At 41.1% G+C, this 20,631-nt stretch overlaps 1 protein-coding gene across 1 annotated transcript in view; it reads left to right on the top strand.

Annotated features, from left to right (window-relative positions):
• The window catches only part of LMNB1 (lamin B1), a 61,942-nt gene that overhangs the window by 23,244 nt on the left and 18,067 nt on the right, over positions 1 to 20,631 (top strand). The window contains exons 2-6 of the mRNA XM_033181381.1: positions 4,639 to 4,795; positions 5,420 to 5,545; positions 10,509 to 10,679; positions 12,038 to 12,163; positions 18,891 to 19,111. Coding sequence (XP_033037272.1) covers positions 4,639 to 4,795; positions 5,420 to 5,545; positions 10,509 to 10,679; positions 12,038 to 12,163; positions 18,891 to 19,111 — 801 coding nt within the window. The remainder of the gene's footprint in view (positions 1 to 4,638; positions 4,796 to 5,419; positions 5,546 to 10,508; positions 10,680 to 12,037; positions 12,164 to 18,890; positions 19,112 to 20,631) is intronic.

Below are 20,631 nucleotides of genomic sequence, written 5' to 3'. Positions count from 1 at the left end.
TTACCAAGGCTGGAGTGCAGTGGCACGATCAGGGCTCACTGCGGCCTCGACCTCCTGGGATCAAGTGATTCTCCCGCCTCAGCCCCTCTAGTAGCTGGGACTACAGATATGTGCTACCACGCCTGGCTATTTTTTTTTTATTTTTAGTATAGATGGGGTCTCACCATGTTGCCCAGGCTAATCTCCCTTCCAAAGTGCTGGGATTATAGACATGAGCCACGACACTTTGCCAGGAAATAATTTATAACAGAACAATTTATATTTTCATAGAACAATGTTTTACATGACTAAGAACTTGACATAAAATGAACAGTGGAAGCATTAGTCTTTTTTTTTTTTTTTTTTTTTGATACAAAGTCTGGCTCTGTCGCCCAGGCTGGAGCACAGTGGCGCGATCTCGGCTCACTGCAACCTCCGCCTCCCGGGTTCACACTATTCTCCTGCCTCAGCCTCTCGAATAGCTGCGACCCTGTAGTCCACCACCACACTCGGCTAATTTTTTGTATTTTTAGTAGAAACGGGGTTTCACCGTGTTCGCCAGGATGGTCTCGATCTCCTGACCTTGTGATCCGCCCGCCTTGGCTTCCCAAAGTGCTGGGATTACAGGCGTGAGCCACCACGCCCGGCCGGAAGCATTAGTCTTGACTGAAATTAAAGCTCCTATGAAATTCCCACTGGCATCATTGGGTGGTCCTCGGGGTACCGCAAGTAAATACTCTCTTCATCCCCTGTCCTCCTTATCTTCTTTGGTTTTTATTTTTATGGAGAAATCACCATATTCTAGTCATCTGGGTGTGCTGCCTTGGATTATTTTTTGACTTCTTGTGTTTTCTACACTCCACAAGATGTTGCCCACCGTACCTTTCACTTGGTAGTATGACATCCTGAGTATCTTTCACTTGGTAGTATGACATCCTGAGTATCTTTCACTTGGTAGTATGACATCCTGAGTATCTTTCACTTGGTAGTATGACATCCTGAGTATCTTTCACTTGGTAGTATGACATCCTGAGTGTCTTTCACTTGGTAGTATGACATCCTGAGTGTCTTTCACTTGGTAGTATGACATCCTGAGTATCTTTCACTTGGTAGTATGACATCCTGAGTGTCTTTCACTTGGTAGTATGACATCCTGAGTTTTGAGCTATTTGCTTATATTACCTATTAAATCTGTGAAGTCAAATAAACCAGAACGATACTGCATCAAATATGCCAATTTTACAGGTTGCTGCATACAATAACTTGTAAAGTCGACATGCTGTTTTATGCGGTATCATTCTTGCTGGACCATTTTGGTCCCTGGAAGGTGCAGGTCATTCTCCTGCCATGAGGCGGCATCACATTGAGAAGTACCACATTATGACCTGAGCTTTAAAAACTACTGTTTGTAATCATTAAGTAATTAATTTTGAGTCAGTAGCTTTTGTAAGTATTGTGTAATACTGCATTTAAAATATGGTTTCATTTTCAAGCATATGTGTTATGACATATATCCTAGCCCTTCTGGTAATTTTCTAGTGGGACAAAATAGAGGCTCCTTCACAAGTGTCAGTTCATTCCTGTGGAGACCCAGCAGTTGTGTGAACTAGGCATTTTGATCGTAAATTATTACAGTATGGAATTTTATTTTAACAGTTAATTTTTCCCTCTTCTGGACTAGTCTTCAGTTAAAGCCTGCCATCTTGTGGTGTTTTAAAGCATGAGAGTTAAGCATGTGACATGACTGCTGAGCTTTTATGATGAGTAAAAAGTGAATGCTATTAAATCGTTTCATATGTGATCGTCATTTGGCCAGTTTATTTCTTCACTTTATTTTAATATTACAATATTATTTTGAGATTTTTATTAAAGATTCCTCCTTTAACCAGTCCTCAAACATCAGTAAGTAAAAGTACTCTTCTACAATAGCAGTTTTTTAAGTTAAATCCTATTTCTCCAAGAAAAATACAATAGCAGTTTTAAGAACAGGTATTAATAATTTTGATATTATTATTATTTTTTTTGAGACAGAGTCTCACTCTGTCACCCAGACTGGAGTGCAGTGGTACGATCTCGGCTCACTGCAACCTCTACCTACCGGGTTCAAGCAATTCTCCTGCCTCAGCCTCCCAAGTAGCAGGGATTACAGGCACGCCCCACCATGCCCTGCTAATTTTTGTGTTTTTTGTAGAGACGGGGCTTCAACATTTTGGCCAAGCTTGTCTCGAACTCCTGACCTCAGGTGATCCACTCGCCTCGGCCTCCCAAAGTACTGGGGTTACAGGCGTGGGCCACCAGGCCTGGCAGTAATTTTGATATTATTAAGGCTTCTCTGTGTAACTACTGTTAACAATTATTTGGATGAGAGAAATACTTTAAAATATAATTATTGGGCAAACTGTATCCAAATGAACTATACTTTTATAATCTAGAACTCCATTTAAAAAAAAGTGATATTTAGAGGCCAGGTGCAGTGGCTCATGCCTGTAATCCCAGCATCTTGGGAAGCTGAGGCCCGCGGATCACTTGAGGCCAGGGGTTGGAGACCAGCCTGGCCAAAATAGACAAACCCCATCTCTACTACAAATACAAAAAATTAGCTCGGCCTAGTACCACACGTCTGTAATCCCAGCTACTTGGGAGGCTGAGGCATGAGAATCACTTGAACCCAGGAGGCGGAGGTTGCAATGAGCAGAGGTCAGCCCCACTGCACTCCAGCCTAGGTGACAGTGAGACGCCGTCTCAAAAAAAAAGTGATATTTAGAGAAAAAGAAACTTCAATTTGGACCTCAGCTTGTTTTTTGTTTTTTGTTTTTTTGTTTTTTGTTTTTTTTGTTTTTTTTGAGACAGAGTCTCGCTCTGCCGCCCAGGCTGGAGTGCTGTGGCCGGATCTCAGCTCACTGCAAGCTCCGCCTCCCAGGTTCACGCCATTCTCCTACCTCAGCCTCCGGAGTAGCTGGGACTACAGGCGCCCGCCACCTCGCCCGGCTAATTTTTTTGTATTTTTTTTTTAGTAGAGACGGGGTTTCACTGTGTTAGCCAGGATGGTCTCGATCTCCTGACCTTGTGATCCGCCCGTCTCGGCCTCCCAAAGTGCTGGGATTACAGGCTTGAGCCACCGCGCCCGGCTGTTTTTTGTTTTTGAGACTGAGTTTTGCTCTTGTTGCCCAGACTAGAGTGCAGTGGGCACAATCTCGGCTCACCGCAACCTCCTCCTCTTGGGTTCAAGTGATTTTCCTTCCTCAGCCCCCCTGAGTAGCTGGGATTACAGGCATGCACCACCACGCCCGCATGCCTTTTTTGTATTTTTAATAGAGCCGGAGTTTCTCCACGTTGGTCAGGCTGGTCTTGAACTCCCAACCTCAGGTGATCCACCCGCCTCGGCCTCCCAAAGTGCTGGGATTATAGGCGTGAGCCACCGTGCCCGACCTGTTTGTTGGTTTTTTTGAGACAGGGTCTCCCTCTGTCACCCAGGCTGCAGTGCAGTGGCGCGATCTCGGCTCACTGCAACCACCACCTGCCAAGTTCAAGTGATTCTCCTGCCTGAACCTCCTGAGTAGGTGGGACTACAGGCGCCACCATGCCCGGCTTAAATTTTTGTATTTTTTGGTAGAGTCGAGGTTTTACCACGTTAGTGAGACTAGTCTCGAACTCCTGACCTCGAGTGATGCGCCAGCCTTGGCCTTCCAAAGTGCTGGGATTACAGGCATGAGCCAGCGCACTCGGCCCTGAACCTCAGTTTTTTGGTAGTTAGTTGTATAAACTGAAATAATTTTTATGCAAAATATTAGGGAGGCCATTATTTATTGTTACCTCTATGTAACAAAATGGGAGGTACTTGCAAACTTGGGGTCAATTAGTTCTTATTAATATCAGGGAAGTTTCAGTATCATGCATTGAGTTACAAAATTACTTTTTAGAATAACATTTTCTTCTCATTTAATGTAATTTGATTTTCTTTCTTTTTTTTTTTTTTTTGAGACTGGGTCTTGGTCTACTGCCCAGGCTGCAGTACAGTTGTGCAATCATGACTCACTGCGGCCTCAACCTCCTGGGCTCAAGCGATGTTCGCGCCTAAGCCTCCCGAGTAGCTGGGACTACAGGTGTGTGCCATTGTGCTGGGCTCTTTTTTTTTTTTTTTGTAGAGTCAGGGTCTTGCTATGTTGCCTAGTCTGGTCTTTAATTCCTGCTCTCAAGCGATCCTCCCACACCGGCCTCTCAAAGTGTTGTGATTACAGATGTAAGCCACTGTGCCTAGCATGATATCCTGACTTATAGTTCCTGCATGTTTTGGCTTATAATATGCTTTGTATTAAAAAATAATGAATTTTCATTTCTTCAAAAATATTCTGTGTTAGTGTGCCTCTTTATAGAACAAGAGGGATGTGTAGTCTCACTCAGGGACAAGCAGGATTCTGGTACATTGGTCTTTATATGGACGTCTTTGACCCATAGTCATTAGTAATCACGTGACATTGAAAGAGACTGTTAGCCAACAAAAACTCTACATCCAGTGCCTGTGAATTGCTTCTCTAATTTTGATAGGTGATGGGAGCCTTTATTTAAACTACTTATTTTGTTTGTCCCTTCAGCAGAGAGGGAGAAGACCTCAAGTCATCAGTATGGTTTGATGTCTTATGCTTTTTAAATCTATTCCAGCTATGCTAAGAAAGAATCTGATCTTAATGGCGCCCAGATCAAACTTCGAGAATATGAAGCAGCACTGAATTCTAAAGATGCAGCTCTTGCTACTGCACTTGGTGACAAAAAAAGTTTAGAGGGAGATTTGGAGGATCTGAAGGATCAGATTGCCCAGGTAAGGTCAAGCCTACTCTTGAGCCATATGTGGCAGGTTAATTGCCTCATCTGCCTTAAGCCATAGTTTATTTGATTGATTGATTTTCAAATGTATTTTCTTTTTGAAATTTTATTTATTTCTTTTCTGATGGTTTACTTGAAGAAAAGTCTTGAGGTAGCTAACATGCAAAACATTGTCACCTCCCAGGTGTTATATCTGTATTGTCCAGATCTTGTGGCTCCCTTTTTCTTCCCTATTGTACGTACACTCATTCTGTCTCTGCTGTCAAAGCCTATTTTGTTAGGAAATAAGTAAGAAAAGAGATACCATAATGCTGCTCTCCACACAGGAAAAAGTGAAAGTGGTTAGCTAAAATAACTAGTTTGATTTTTGAAATGTGAGTGAGTCATACGTCTCTGTTCTGTTCCCTGTTGCCAATTAACAATTTGACAGGTGATTTGGTACTCTGTGGGTGGGGCCAGCAAATGAACACCCAGTTCTGTGATAAATGTTAAAATGAAGTAATTATACATTGATAAATTTATAGGAATTTTAACACTTGATTTGATCCATAGATATCTTAAGTTCATTATTAAATGATTGCCATGTAATTTTTATCACAATTCTTTTTCCTTGTAATAGTTGGAAGCCTCCTTAGCTGCTGCCAAAAAACAGTTAGCAGATGAAACTTTACTTAAAGTGGATTTGGAGAATCGTTGTCAGAGCCTTACTGAGGACTTGGAGTTTCGCAAAAACATGTATGAAGAGGTAACTATATATAATTTTACTTTGTAAAGGAATGGAGGGGTTCTAGAATGACTTTGTCATAGCTAAACATGTAATTATATTTTCTTTATGATTTCTTTGCCACACAAATATATCAAATAAAGAAATAAAGCTGGGTGTGGTGGCTCCTGCCTGTAATCCCAGCACTTTGGGAGGCCGAGGCGGGCAGATCACAAGGTCGGGATATCGAGACCATCCCGGCTAACACAGTGAAACCCCGTCCCTACTAAAAATACAAAAAAATTAGCCGGGTGTGTTGGCATGTGCCTGTAGTCCCAGCTACTCATAGTCCCAGCTACTCAGGAGGCTGAGGCAGGAGAATGGTGTGAACCTGGGAGGCAGAGCTTGCAGTGAGCTGAGATCGTGCTACTGCATTCCAGCCTGGGCAACAGAGCCAGACTCCGTCTCAAAAAAAAAAAAGAAAGAAAATAAATAATAAGGTTTGGGGATGGGGAGAAATTTTGCAGGTAGATTATTTAAGCTACTGCTGCTGAAAGACCACATTTAAGAACTCAAGCTGTTACTGTAAACAGGTGTGATTTCACTTCATCTTATTTTTGTTTTTTTTTTTGAGACGGAGTCTCGCTCTGCCGCCAGGCTGGAGTACAGTGGTACGATCTTGGCACACTTCAACTTCTGCCTCCCGGGTTCAAGTGGTTCTCCTGCCTCAGCCTCCCAAGTAGCTGGGACTACAGGCATGCGCCACCATGCCCAGCTAATTTTTGTATTTTTAGTAGAGACGGGGGTTTCACCATGTTGGTCAGGATGGTCTCGATCTCCTGACCTCGTGGTCCACCCACCTTGGCCTCCCAAAGTGCTGGGATTACAGGCGTGAGCCACCGTGTCCAGCCTCACTTCATCTTAACTTATAAAGGCTTGGTCACAGCAGCTAATTACTGTCAACATGTTTAAGCATTAGTTATCTATTCCTGCCTAACAAATTACTTCCAAAGTTCATCAACCTAAAACCAGAGACTTGTATTAATCTCTCAGTTCCTGAAGGTCAGAAATCAGAGCTGCTAAACTGGGTGGTTCTGTTTCTGGGTCCCATGAAGTTACAGTACAGCTTTTAACCTGGCCTGGAGGAATGGCATCTGAGCTCATTCACAGGGCTGTGGGCAGGAAGTGTCAGTTCCTCACCTCATGGTCTTCTCCATAGGGCTGCTCATGATATGGCCCCCCAAGGGTCAGTGATAAGAAAGAGAGAGAGAGGGAGGGAGAGAGAGATGGAGCGAGCGAGAGAGAGAGAGAGAAAAACACGAGAACATCAATATATGCTACCAGCTACCAAGGCAGAAGCCACATTGTCTTCTATAAGCTAATCACAGAGGTTATATACCATCACGTTTGCCTTCTCCTATGGCTCACATCTGGAAATGTGGCTACTTACAGCATTTATAGGTGTGTAAATTTTTTTTTTTTTTTTTGAAACGGAGTCCCACTCTGTCGCTCAGGCTGGAGTGCAGTGGCGTGATCCTCAGCTCACTGCAGCCTCTGCCTCCCGGGTTCAAGCTATTCTCCTGCCTTAGCCCCTCAGTAGCTGGGACTACAGGCCCATGCCACCACTCCCTGCTAATTTTTTGTATTTTTAATAGAGACTAGGTTTCAATGTGTTAGCCAGGATGGTCTCGATCTCCTGACCTTGTGATCGGCCCACCTCGGCCTCCCACAGTTCTGGGATTATAGGCATGAGCCACCATGCCCGGCCCACTCGTGGAAATCTTAAAATATCACTTACAAGCCTTAACTGCTGTGGTCAAGGGACAGGGGCAAAACTGTTGTCAAACAAAGGAAGTAATAAAATTGAGGAAAGGGGAATGTATGTTTCATGAAAATTGGAGAGGGTTGGAATCAACTCATGGGGAAAACATGCTGTTAATCTGCTAGGCTTAATGTTTTTAGAAGTAGTGTAATTTTGAAAACAGTCACTAATAATAAAATAGGAATTCATTGTAGCAGTTAGCAAACCATTTTTTTATTTGGAGGAAAAATAATAGAAATCTGATTATTTTTTAAAATGACAAGCTTTAAACAAAATAGGTATTAGTGCAAGGTGCACCAGACAAGCAGTCAGACTTTGGACAACTCTTAGTGTCAGTTTCTTATTTAAAATGAAATACTGATACTGCTATTTTTTTCTTCAAGGAGTGGTGAGGATCAAAGTGGAATACTGTGTGTGAAAACTCTTTGGATACTGTAGCAAGTGCTGTCATGTAATTGTTACTAGTGTTGCTTTGTTAAAGCAGATATTTTTATATTGAGTTGAGATTGACTTGCATTTTTGTTTTGTTTTGTAAAAATTGTGATTTATCATTATTTATTTCTGATGTTGTGTGTAGACAACCAGAAGTAGGGTATTTTTTTCTTTGTAAGGTCACTGGTTCTATATAAAAAATAGCATCGGTAAAAAGTAATTTAATATTTTTAGAGTGTTTGCATAGCATCTTTGAATTTTTGGCTTTTGCCTTTTTCAGAATGGATGTTAAGACAGTCCTCTTAATTTTCTTTTTTTTTTTTTTTTTACTGCTTTTGGAGACAGAGTCCTGCTCTCTTGCCCAGGCTGGAGTGCAGTGGTGTGATCTTGGCTCACTGCAACCTCCACCTCCTGGGTTGTAGCAATTCTCTTGCCTCAGTCTCTGGAGTAGCTGGGTCTATAGGCACGCACCACCATGACCAGCTAAGTTTTGTATTTTTAGTAGAGACAGGGTTTCACCACGTTGACTAGGCTGGTCTCAAACAGCTGAACTCAAGTGATCTGCCTGCCTCGGCCTCCCAAAGTGCTGGGATTATAGGTGGGAGCCACCACGCCCGGCCTTTTTTACTTTAAAAAAAAAAAAATGTAAAAAAAAATTTTTGAGACAGAGTCTCACTCTGTTGCCCAGGTTGGAGTGCAGTGGTACGATCTTGGCTCCCTGCAACCTGTGCCTCCCGAATTCAAGTGATTCTTGTGCCTCAGCCTCATGAGTAGCTGGGATTACAGGTGCACACCCTCACAACTGACTAACTTTTTTTTTCCTTTGTTTTTTAGTAAGTCGCACCATGTTGGCCAGGCTGGTCTCAAACTCCTGGCCTCAGGTCGATCCACTTGCCTCAGCCTCCCAAAGTGCTGGGATTACAGGTGTGAGCCACTATGCTGGCCTTAAATTTTTTTTTACATTCCTGATATATATTCAGTAATAATATCTAACTTCCTTATTATGAATAGTTGGGGAAAAAAGGAAGGAGAAAGACAAAAGAGGAAGAAGGAGGTAGACAAAGAGCAACTATTAGCAGTTGCTCTCTTCAGTGTTTTCATGATTTAGGTATTATTTGCTTCATGAAATAGATGTGGTCTCCGGGAGGGTGATAGTAGAACCTTCCTGATTTTTCTGATTTTGTCAAGTGCATGCTTCTGTGTAGTAGTTAAGAGAAAGATGAAGAAATGCACAGGAAAATACCTGCACAAACATACACAAACAGCAACTTTGGGTTATACTTCCCTCTTGTGGCTTCTTCAGATAATGCCTTTCTTTCTTTCTTTCTTTCTTTCTTTCTTTCTTTCTTTCTTTCTTTCTTTTCTTTTTCTTTCTTTTCTTTTTTCTTTCTTTCTTTCTTTTCTTTTTTCTTTCTTTCTTTTCTTTCTTTTCTTTTTATTTATTTTGGAGACGGAGTCTAGCTCAGCTCCCCAGGCTGGAGTGCAATGATACGATCTTGGCTTACTGCAACCACTGTCTCCTGGGTTCAAGTGATTCTCCCATCTCAGCCTCCCTAGTAGCTGGGATTACAGGCACTCTCCATCATGCCTGGCTAATTTTTGTATTTTAGTAGAGACGGGGTTTTACCATATTGGCCAGGCTGGTCTTGAACTCCGGACCTCAGGTGATCTGACTGCCTTGGCCTCCCAAAGTGCTAGGATTACAGGCGTGAGCCACCACACCCAGCCTTCCATTCTGATTTTATTTAGACATTTCCTTAAAACAGAGTAAAGGATCATGATAACTACTTCTATTCTTTAATGGTAAGTTTTTCATATATAGTCAGTCAACTAATATTGTTAATAAGATCCTGTGTCACTTGATAATGATAGCTTAATACCAGCTTTTAAAGAAATCATGTAAATTAGCTTGTCCTGCCTATTATTATGTCTAAGAAAATAGTTTTATGGCTGGGCACGGTGGCTCACATGTGTAATCCCAGCACTTTGAGGGGCTGAGGCAGATGGATCACCTGAGGTCAGGAGTTTGAGACCAGTCTGGCCAACATGGGGAAATCTCATCTCTACTAAAAATAACAAAAATTAGCCGGGCATGGTGGTACACACCTGTAATCCCAGTTACTAGGGAGGCTGAGGCAGGAGAACTGCTTGAACCCGGGAGGCGGAGGTTGTAGTGAGCTGAGATCACACCGCTGCTGAGCTGAGATCACACCGCTGCACACCAGCCTGGGTGACAGAGTGATACTCCATCTAAAAAAAGAAAAGAAAAAAGAAAATAGTTTCATTATACATAACTCTTTATTTGAATTGATCATGACTGTTAAGTTTAACTTTCCATGTGCCGTTTTTTCAGAGATGTTCTTAAGATTATCAGTGAAACAACTTAGAAAAATAATATTTGCTTAGTGTTTAGTATTGTTTACTGTCTATAAATCCTTGATTGCATGGTAGTTTTGGTAGGCCACCCAGGCCTTTCCTTGGCTTCAGAAAAATAAATAGCTCTGCTCCTCAAAAGGAATAGAAAGTTCCTAAGGCTTGAGATGCTACCACTTCTGTCATTAGTTCCATTTCAAAAACCTTCTCAACTGAAAACTAAGAGGCAAAAAAGTGTTTATTCAGATGACTGCCTGAGGACAAACAGCAGGAGGTTCGTGTGTAAAACTTCAGATGGCTGTGATGTCACTCAGATGTGTACCAGTGCAGCCATGGTAAGTAACTTGGCTTTGTGTTTTTTGTTTCTTTTTTCCTCAGGAGATTAACGAGACCAGAAGGAAGCATGAAACGCGCTTGGTAGAGGTGGATTCTGGGCGTCAAATTGAGTATGAGTACAAGCTGGCTCAGGCCCTTCATGAGATGAGAGAGCAACATGATGCCCAAGTGAGGCTGTATAAGGAAGAGCTGGAGCAGACTTACCATGCCAAAGTGAGCACTCTTCAGAAGATTCTTTTGAACACTTAAAATCTTTACTTCACAATTCCCGTGACGAACATGGCTTGATGTTTGTTTTGTTGTAGTTTTTAAAAATGATTCCCTTCGTCTCCATGAAATATATAGAAAATTGGCTTTTTCTAAAAAGTGCAGTTTCTATAAACTAAATGTTACTAAAAATTACTAGAAGAAGGTAGAGTTGTTCCAATTTTATTAGAGAGGTAAGGTTTTGTCTTTTTGTCCCAAGCCATGTGAAATAACTTTCCTCCAATAACAAGTACTGATCATGCTGTCCTACATACACATCCATGTGGTAGTGAATGAATGTCAGACTGCATTAGATCTCATTTTCATGTCATCATTGTGCGTAGATTGAGACTACCACACTTCAGGCTTTTTTACATAAGGGCCAAATGGAAAAGTCTCTGCTCTTTCTTCCTCTGTCACTATTATTCACTTAAAAAAATATTGTAGAAACTTCCCACTTACATTAGCCAACCATGAAAGAATTCATAAAAATCACCAACGGGTACAGGCTTTCCCTGGTAAATGATTTTGCCTCATGTTTTAAATTTTATATGATTTGATTAAAAAGACTTTTTCGTGGCTGACTTAGTAGAGTCACAGAGTTAATTGAAAATTTTCATTGCATGGCCTTAAACTGTTCATGTTGCTTTTTATCTGTTGTATGAAGTAGTAATTAGTGAAAGTGAAAGATCTTATTATAAGCAGTAACTTCAGTTGTATAACATTTATCCAGTATCACACATTGAGCTAAACAGTGAAGGAGCTAAAGTAAGGGTCAGTCACAGACTGTGGCCTCGCAGGGAGCCAGGGAGGAGACACACATGGTATGGGATTTGTGTTTTACTCAAGGAGCTGTTTTGTTTTGCTTCTGAAAGGAAGCATTTCTATCCAGTTTGAATGAATCTATAAGCTAGTATTTTCTGCTTGTTAGTTTATATGCTGTGTTGGATTTGGTGGGTTAGGAATATGTGATGTTTCTTTTCTTTACAAACATCACCACAGTTGAGTTGCGACTGCCCAGTCTCCTTATTATCAGTGTTATCTTAGACATTAAAGGTTTAATAGATGAAATATTGAAGTAATAAGCTTTGGGTAAAGGCCTACATATATTAGCATTCTTAAAGCTCGTTATTTAGGAAGTGACTCTAGAAGTCACACAGAATTACCATCATTCACACCATGTTAGCAAACTGCATGATGCTTTTCCTGTGTTTCATCAACCAGTTACCAGCAGGAGTTAGGTTTGAAATGCCTTGAGGTGAATCATGCTTCCTTATTTGTTTCAGTTCTAGATAAGACTGACTATGCTTTGCTTCTTCTTTTAGCTTGAGAATGCCAGACTGTCATCAGAGATGAATACTTCTACTGTCAACAGTGCCAGGGAAGAGCTGATGGAAAGCCGCATGAGAATCGAGAGCCTTTCATCCCAGCTTTCTAATCTACAGAAAGAGGTAAATAAGCACCTTGATGTAGGAAGTTAGACTTGAAGGCTACCTTCACCATGGGCACCTACCTGCTTTGGGCTGATGTCACTCCTCCCTCCGTTTATCACAGAGGATGGTGTCATCCTGCACTTTGGTCTTCACAGTACTTTTCTAGATTTGTTCATTTTGCATTACATAAACATCCTTTGAGTAGATACTGTTGCTCCTAATTAGTAGATTACACAGAGCTAAGGGACTTGACCTTGAGGAAGGAGCCTGTTAGTTTATTCACTGGACTTACCCTAGCACCCGGGTCTTCTGACCTGTCTAATAGCTTCATCTCTACAGAGTTACTCTCAACACATTCCTTTTTTATATCATTTGAAAACCGAAATGAAGAAAAACATGCAAAAATTCTTTGTGGGTGGTGAATGCTTTGTGTTTCTAGACAAATTCTGTAGTGCTTAAAGTATATAATAATTAAGATCCAGGAAAGTAGCTTTAATTTACATATTCCAGTAAGAATTTAGTAACTCATTCATTCATTGGTACGCCTAAGTGACAAATGGCATTATTGCTGACTCTGTTGACTGGCTGCCTACCAGGGTGTGATGGTGTGCTTCAGGTGCTGCTTAAGCAGGCATGGACGCTACTTCAGATCAGTTTTGTCAGTGTGGACACAAAGTACATATACTCCATATACTGCATTCAGAATGATTCAGCAATTAACTCGTCACCTTAATTGTTTTGGAAATAACTTCAGCTTCTGTTTTCATCAAGGGAGAAAATCTTGTTTTTAATTTTCCACATGAGAATCAACTTTATTTTACTCTTGATTAGGCTTTTCTTCCTTCCTTTTTCTTTTTACCATTTTTAGTAAAATATTTTTCTAATTATAAAACTGATGACATCTATTGCAGGAACTTAGAAATAAAGCAGAAAATGGCTGGGTGCAGTGGCTCACGCCTGTGATCCCAGCACTTTGGGAGGCTGAGGCGGGCAGATCATGAGGTCAGGAGATTGAGACCATCCTGGCTAACACGGTGAAACCCTGACTGTACTAAAAATACAAAAAATTAGCTGGGCGTGGTGGTGGGCGCCTGTAGTCCTAGCTACTCAGGAGGCTGAGGCAGGAGAATAGCATGAACCTGGGAGGCGGAGCTTGCAGTGAGATGAGATCGCGCCACTGCACTGCAGCCTGGGCGACACAGCAAGACTCCGTCTCAAAAAAAAAGAAATCAGAAAATGAGCCATATAAAATGGGGTGATATAAAATAATTTAGTTAACATCGGGGCTTTTACATTGCCTATCATGTGCTTTGTTACTTACAGCACAGATTTTTAAATTATTTTAAACCTATTTTGTGCTGATAGTGTTTTGAAAATTTTCATATAATAGCGGAGCTGGGAGCACCTCTGAGTTCATTCCATATAACCACAGATCTAGGTGAGTTTAATGACTTGCCCAGAGGCTGCAGACTGATAAATGGGTTTCTCTGCTGGTTCCCAGTTTTTCCTTTTATACCTCTTTCTCTTCAAAGAAGATTTACTTTTAGAAATTTAACAGATAATCTTTTTTTCCATTGCACCATCTGTCTTACTCTTTTTGGGCTGCTATAACAAACTACTATTGGTAGCTTTTAAACAACAGAAATGTCAGAAATTATTTCTCACAGTTTTGGAGCCTGGAAGTCCAAGATCAAGGCACTGGCGGATTAGGTATCTGCCTGGTGAGGGCTGTTCCCCGATTTATAGATGGTGCCTTCTTGCTCTGTCCTCACATGGTTGAAGAAGCACCCTTGGCCCTCTTTTATAAGGGCACGAATCCCAGTCACTAGGGCTTTCCTCTCATGATCTAATCACCACTCAAAGGCCCCACCTCTTAATGTCATCACCTTGGGGGTTAGGATTTAAACATGAAATTTATGGGAACACAAACACACAGACTGTATCACTGTATTTTTTTTTTTTTTTTTTTGAGACGGAATTTCACTTTTGTTGCCCAGGCTGGAGTGCAGTGGCACAATCTCAGTTCACTGCAACCTCCGCCTCCTGGGTTCAAGCAATTCCCCTGCCTTAGCCTCCCTAGTAGCTGGGATTACCGGCATGCATCAGCACACCCTGCTAATTTTGTATTTTTAGCAGAGATGGGATTTCTCCATGTTGGTCAGGCCAGTCTCGAACTCCTGACCTCAGGTGATCCTCCCGCCTCGGCCTCCCAAAGTGTTGGGATTACAGGTGTGAGCCACTGCACCCGGCCTATATCACTGTCTTCACAGGTACTTTTCCAAAAATGGGCCTCTCTGTTCTTATATTGAGTTGGCATTTACTGTTCTTTTCCATTTGCTAATAGTAAGTTGTCTACTAGTTACTGTCTCTCCCTCGATTTTATTTTTTCCTACTATTTTTTTTTTTTTTTTTGGCCGCTGCTTAATCCATTTGATTTACTTAGTACAAATCTTGTCTTTAGGTTGATCTTCACTGTACTTTGGATGAGGAGACTGAGAGTAGTCTAGTGTTATTAATAAGTAGTAGTGGGCTCTGAAACTTGGTAGCTGTGTGTTCTGACCCAGGTTCAAGGCTGTTTCCCTGTTTGCCTGTTAATTGAATTCCCATTTTGCAAGTGGTTTTTTTTTTTTTTTTGAGACAGCATTTTGCTCTTGTTGCCCAAGCTGGAGTTCTATGGCGCTATCTCAGCTCTCTGCAACCTCCGCTTCCCAGGTTCAAGTGATTCTCCTGCCTCAGCCTCCTGAGTAGCTGGGATTTCAGGCGCGCACCACCACGCCTAGCTAATTCTTTGTATTTTTAGTAGAAACGGGGTGCACCATGTTAGCCAGGCTGGTTTCCAACTCCTGACCTCAGGTAATCTGCCCACCTTGGCCTCCCAAAATGGAGGGGATTACAGGTGTGAGCTACTGCCTTAAATGCTGGGATTACAGGCATAAGCCACTGTGCTGGCTGCAAGTTTTTTTGTTAACCTTAGCTTAGTGGTTTTTAAGTAATGTTGTTAGGCAGTGCACTGGGGGTTTCCAGGAGCTAACTCCTTAGCAGATAGTTCAGCCAAAATAGTTTTTAATTTCCCTTTCTGGGAGTGAATCTTTTCCTCTGTTCATTATTGGTAACAGACTTTATGGTAAACAGTATAGTTTGAGGAATATTTTTATTAGTTGATAAATTTTAGCCTTAGAAAAATAATCAAAAAGAAAAATGTTATCTTTTTGAATATTTTCCTATTGTTTTATCATGTTTGTTGCTGAGTCATATCAGTTTCATCATGCTGCCTATTAGGCCAGAAGAATTTCCTTTTGGTTAAATAACTCAGGTTAGTTAAAGTGCTTCTTAAATTTTACTTGAAATTGACATGGCTTTTAAAATACTGGTTTTACAAGATATATTTAAATAATATATAGATGGTACCAGTGTTATGTTTTGGAATTAAAAATTTTACATTGCGGCCGGGCGCGGTGGCTCAAGCCTGTAATCCCAGCACTTTGGGAGGCCGAGACGGGTGGATCACGAGGTCAGGAGATCGAGACCATCCTGGCTAACACGGTGAAACCCCGTCTCTACTAAAAATACAAAAACTAGCCGGGCGAGGTGGCGGGCGCCTGTAGTCCCAGCTACTCAGGAGGCTGAGGCAGGAGAATGGCGTAAACCCGGGAGGCGGAGCTTGCAGTGAGCTGAGATCTGGCCACTGCACTCCAGTCCGGGCGACAGAGCGAGACTCCGCCTCAAAAAAAAAAAAAAAAAAAAAAAAAATTTTACATTGCTTATTGCATTTCTAGATTTTTGACCTGGGGCCAAATGAATTGGTTGTTTAGAGTCTGCTTGCCTTAGAGAAAAGTACAGCATGGTACTTAAAAACAACTCTAACTTTTGTTTTTCTAACACCCAGATTCTGGAGACTTTGGCTGCAGCTAGACCTTAGGAAACCAGTACAATTATATTACATACTACAAAAAAAGTTAACCCCAAGATCATCAGAAGTCATAAAATTCAGGGTTAGTGGCAAGATCTGAGAGGTAATCTAGTTAGTTAGATCTCTTCATTTTCCTTATGTGGAAACTGGTTTAGTGAGGTTAGTTACAGCTTACTTATAGCCTCATAGGTAGTTAATGGCAGAATTCGAAAGAAGAATCTAGGTCTAACTTCTCATACTGTGTTCCTTATATCTTACTCTACAAGCGTAAGTGCAGCTACTGAAAATAGAATTGAATTATTTCTATTTTAAATACAGAATGATTCAGAGTAACTTTAAAACTTCTATACCTAGATTTTGATTTTTCCGTCTTAAAGAGCTCTATAACATCAAAGGCAGTCAGAGACATCATTGGGTTTATAAATCTCGGCTCAGGTTATCTGTGAATCTTGGGTAGTTTATATCTCTCATCAACTCTCCTTTAGATTCTACCTTTTTGCCCATTCTGTCTTCTACTTCTGATATATGAAATAAAGCAAAGAGATTGAAGGGAGGCATTCTGAACTTACATGACTTTTTAAATTTTCTTTTGGAGAAAAAGAAAATACAAGGAACATGGTAGCGGGGAAATGGATTTCTCCATTTATAGCATGATTTTTGCAAATGCAGTTAAATGCAAGTTCTCTGAGGTTCAGGGACTAGCTTTGTAATATCCATCTTAAGAGGAGTGCCTGTCTAAATAGAATGTCAAGTTATATACTACTACTCTGGAATTTAATTAATTGATTGGTCAATTTTTTTCTTTAAAAATATATTTTTGTGTGTGCACGTGAACCAGGGCACCCCTCTGCCCCCAAATAGGTTTAGAGTGACTCTTGATTATTTTTAAAATAACCTTGTTATTTTGGCATAATTTTAGATTTACAGAAAAGTTGGCAAAGTACTATAGACAGTTACTGTTTTTCTCTCACCCATTTTCTCCTGTTGTTAGCATCTTATGTTACCGTAGCATATTTGTCAAAACTAAGAAACTGACATTGGTATATTACTGTGAACTCCACTCCAGACTATTTGGATTTCACCAGTTTTTCTGTTATCCTCTTTCTGTTCCAGGTTCCACATGCCTCCCCGGGTCTGTGACAGTTTCTTGGGCTTTCCTTGTTTTTTATGAGCTTGAGTCTTGAATAGGATTGTCCAGGTATCCTGTAGACTATTCCCCAATTTGGATTTGTCTGGTGCTTTTCACGTGATTAGACTGGGGTTTTGGGTTTTAAGTGCCCGTTTTGTCACATTGTATCAGGGATTGCACATATGTGATGACCACATGACATCACTGGTGGTGTTTGGTTTAAGATAGTGTTTGTCAAGTTTCTCCACTGTCAACAGCACTATTTTTCCATTTCTATACACTGTTCATGGGAAATAGGTCACTAAGTCCAGCCTACCCTCAAGGGTAAAGGGCAGGACTTAAGCGCCACATTCTGGAGGGAGCACTTTGTTGCTTTCTGGTACTATAACGTGCTCTAGGCTTATCTTACATTTTCCCTGCTCTAGTCCTAGAATTATCCATTCTCCAAGGACCCCTGGTTCTTGTTATTGGAGAATGGTATATAGAAATTAAGATCTGGGCACTGAGTGTTCTTACTGCTTCTTGGCCCTCTCACTGATAAAAGTGGGTAACATTTTATGTCTGCTAATCCATGTGTACGCACATATTTATCAATGTTTCTGTCTAATCATTTGTATTAAGATAAACATGAATTCATACAGATGTCTCTGACTTGCATCTAGTACCACAGGATTCATTTGTGGCTTCCTTTCTGACGCACCTGTATCTTTTCTCTCTGAGAGTGAGAAACCTGGTTTTTATCATCGGTTTACTTAGGTGTTCAGCCCCAGTATATGTTAAAGCAGTTTCAATATTTTGAACCCGTACTACTGTGAAAAGTAAATTTACTAGCAAGAGTGTAGTTTTTATGTATTGGGTAGTTCCTTTTTATCTCTAACCTTCTAGATTTAGTTTTTGCGCATTAGATGCCCTTTCTGTCCTGCTCTGTTGCAGGTACTTGTGATTCTGAGGGCCTAAGCTATCCATCAGTCTTTTAGAGTTGTCACTTTCTGAGGCTACTGAGATGAATTCTGTCATGGAGAAACACAGAAGAGTAATTACCAGCGAGCCACAAGATTTCTAAGATGAATTTTCTGATGTAGGATGTGTGATTTTTAATTTTTGTATGCCAAATATACAACTTCTATATTCACAGTAATACTTTACAAATCACTCTATATTGTATGTTCTTTGTGTGCTAATTGAACATGAGATAGCCCAGCAATCCTAACGGGACAGTAGGTAGTGCCTTCCACATAGTAACCAGAGTCCCTTTGCCCTGGTTTCTGAATATTCCTCAGCAGTCTGCTAAAACGTACTTTTACCCACTCTTAGGTTTATTTTGTCAGCAGTGTTTATATCTTTTTAAGTTCTTTATTTAATTTATACTTTAGGAAGTAAAGGCTTTGTAAGGGAGCCAGACTTGACTTTTACCAAAACCACAGCTTAAAATTTTTTTGGCTAAGTACAGAAAAATTATATGTGTATTTACAGAACTTACATTTATGTAATATGTCTTTTATTCTTTTATCAGCCAAAACTCTCCTGAGGTCTGTGTTTTGTGTTTGAGGACTTTTGGGTTTTAATTTCTTAAAATCTCTTGAATTCTAGTGAGTTACAGATTCCATAGGGTCGTACTTGTTTTCCAGCCTAGGAAATGGTTTAAAATAGCTGCCTGGTGCTAATATTAGAATGTTCCTAGAAAGTATGTTTCCTTATATCTTAAGTCTAGAGCATGTTTGGAAAGGATTCAAGAATTAGAGGACTTGCTTGCTAAAGAAAAAGACAACTCTCGTCGCATGCTGACGGACAAAGAGAGAGAGATGGCGGAAATAAGGGATCAAATGCAGCAACAGCTGAATGACTATGAACAGCTTCTTGATGTAAAGTTAGCCCTGGACATGGAAATCAGTGCTTACAGGAAACTCTTAGAAGGAGAAGAAGAGAGGTAAGGAACTTAAGGGTCACCCTACCTTATAGTCCACTTTTTGCCCCTCACCCTTTTTATTTAAATAAAAATAAATAGCATTTTTAAAAGAACTTTATTTTCTTGGTCATTTCTTTTAACACCTAGGTATAGAGGTGGTAATAGATCATATTTCTACTGCAACACAGAAAATGTTGCTCAAGTACTCTTACATTACTTTAAATGCTGAACTGCATCAGGATGGATTTCCTTTGAGATTTTCAGTGTTTTGGTGATTTAATGTACTGTAAAATACCAAATTGGCTGAAAGAGGCTTTACATTTTGTTTATTTGTTTGTTTGTTTATTTATTTATTATTTATTTATTTTTTTTTTGAGACGGAGTCTCGCTCTGCCGCCCAGGCTGGAGTGCAGTGGCCGGATCTCAGCTCACTGCAAGCTCCGCCTCCTGGGTTTACGCCATTCTCCTGCCTCAGCCTCCCGAGTAGCTGGGACTACAGGCGCCCGCCACCTCGCCCGGCTAGTTTTTTGTATTTTTTAGTAGAGACGGGGTTTCACCATGTTAGCCAGGATGGTCTTGATCTCCTGACCTCGTGATCCGCCCGTCTCGGCCTCCCAAAGTGCTGGGATTACAGGCTTGAGCCACCGCGCCCGGCTATTTGTTTATTTATGTATTTATTTTTGAGACGGAGTCTTACCCTGTCGCCCAGGCTGGAGTACAGTGGTGTGATTTCGCTTCACTGCAACCGCCACCTCCTGGATTCAGTGATTTTCCTACCTCAGCCTCCTGAGTAACTGGGATTACAGACGTGTGTCACCACGCCCGGCTAATTTTGTTTTTAGTACAGACAAGGTTTCACCATGTTGGCCAGGCTGGTCTCAAACTCCTGACTTCAAGTGATCCACCCACCTCAGCCTCCCAAAGTGCTAGGATTACAGGCATGAGCCACCTCGCCCGGCTGGCTTTATATATATTTTAAATCTGGTCAATGTATAAATCTTTTTGATGCCTGTTCTCAGAAAAGAGTTCCAAAAGGGCCAGATGTGGTGACTCCTGCCAGCACTTTCGGAGGCCAAGGCAGGTGGATCACCTGAGGTCAGGAGTTCAAGACCAGCCTGGTCAACATGGTGAAACTCCGTCTCTTCTAAAAATACAAAAATTAGCTGGGCATGGTGGTGGGCTCCTGTAATTCCAGCTACTTGGGAAGCTGAGACAGAATTGCTTGAACCCGGGAGGTGGAGGTTGCAGTGAGCCAAGATTGTGCCATTGCACTCCAGCTTGGGTGACAAGAGTGAAACTCTGTCTCAAAGAAAGAAAAAAAAAAGTTCCAAAAGGAAAGTGGCTGATTTAGGATAAAAAGCCAGATAATTTTATTATATATCCATTGTGATAATAAGAAAATACAGGTATGAAAAGAGAAAAACGTACACCAACTATAACAGTGGCTGTGGTGGGTGGCAGTAGATCAGATGACTTTCTACCCATTTACCAGACTTCTTGCATTATGGTTATATTACTTCCATCCCTAGAGAAAACATTCA

The sequence above is a fragment of the Trachypithecus francoisi genome, unplaced genomic scaffold (assembly GCF_009764315.1).
Source record: "Trachypithecus francoisi isolate TF-2019V2 unplaced genomic scaffold, Tfra_2.0 Lachesis_group2, whole genome shotgun sequence".
In the NCBI taxonomy this organism is placed as follows: Eukaryota; Metazoa; Chordata; class Mammalia; order Primates; family Cercopithecidae; genus Trachypithecus; species Trachypithecus francoisi.
Note: the sequence above shows the minus strand (reverse complement) of the source record. Positions and strands in the feature narration are given on the sequence as shown.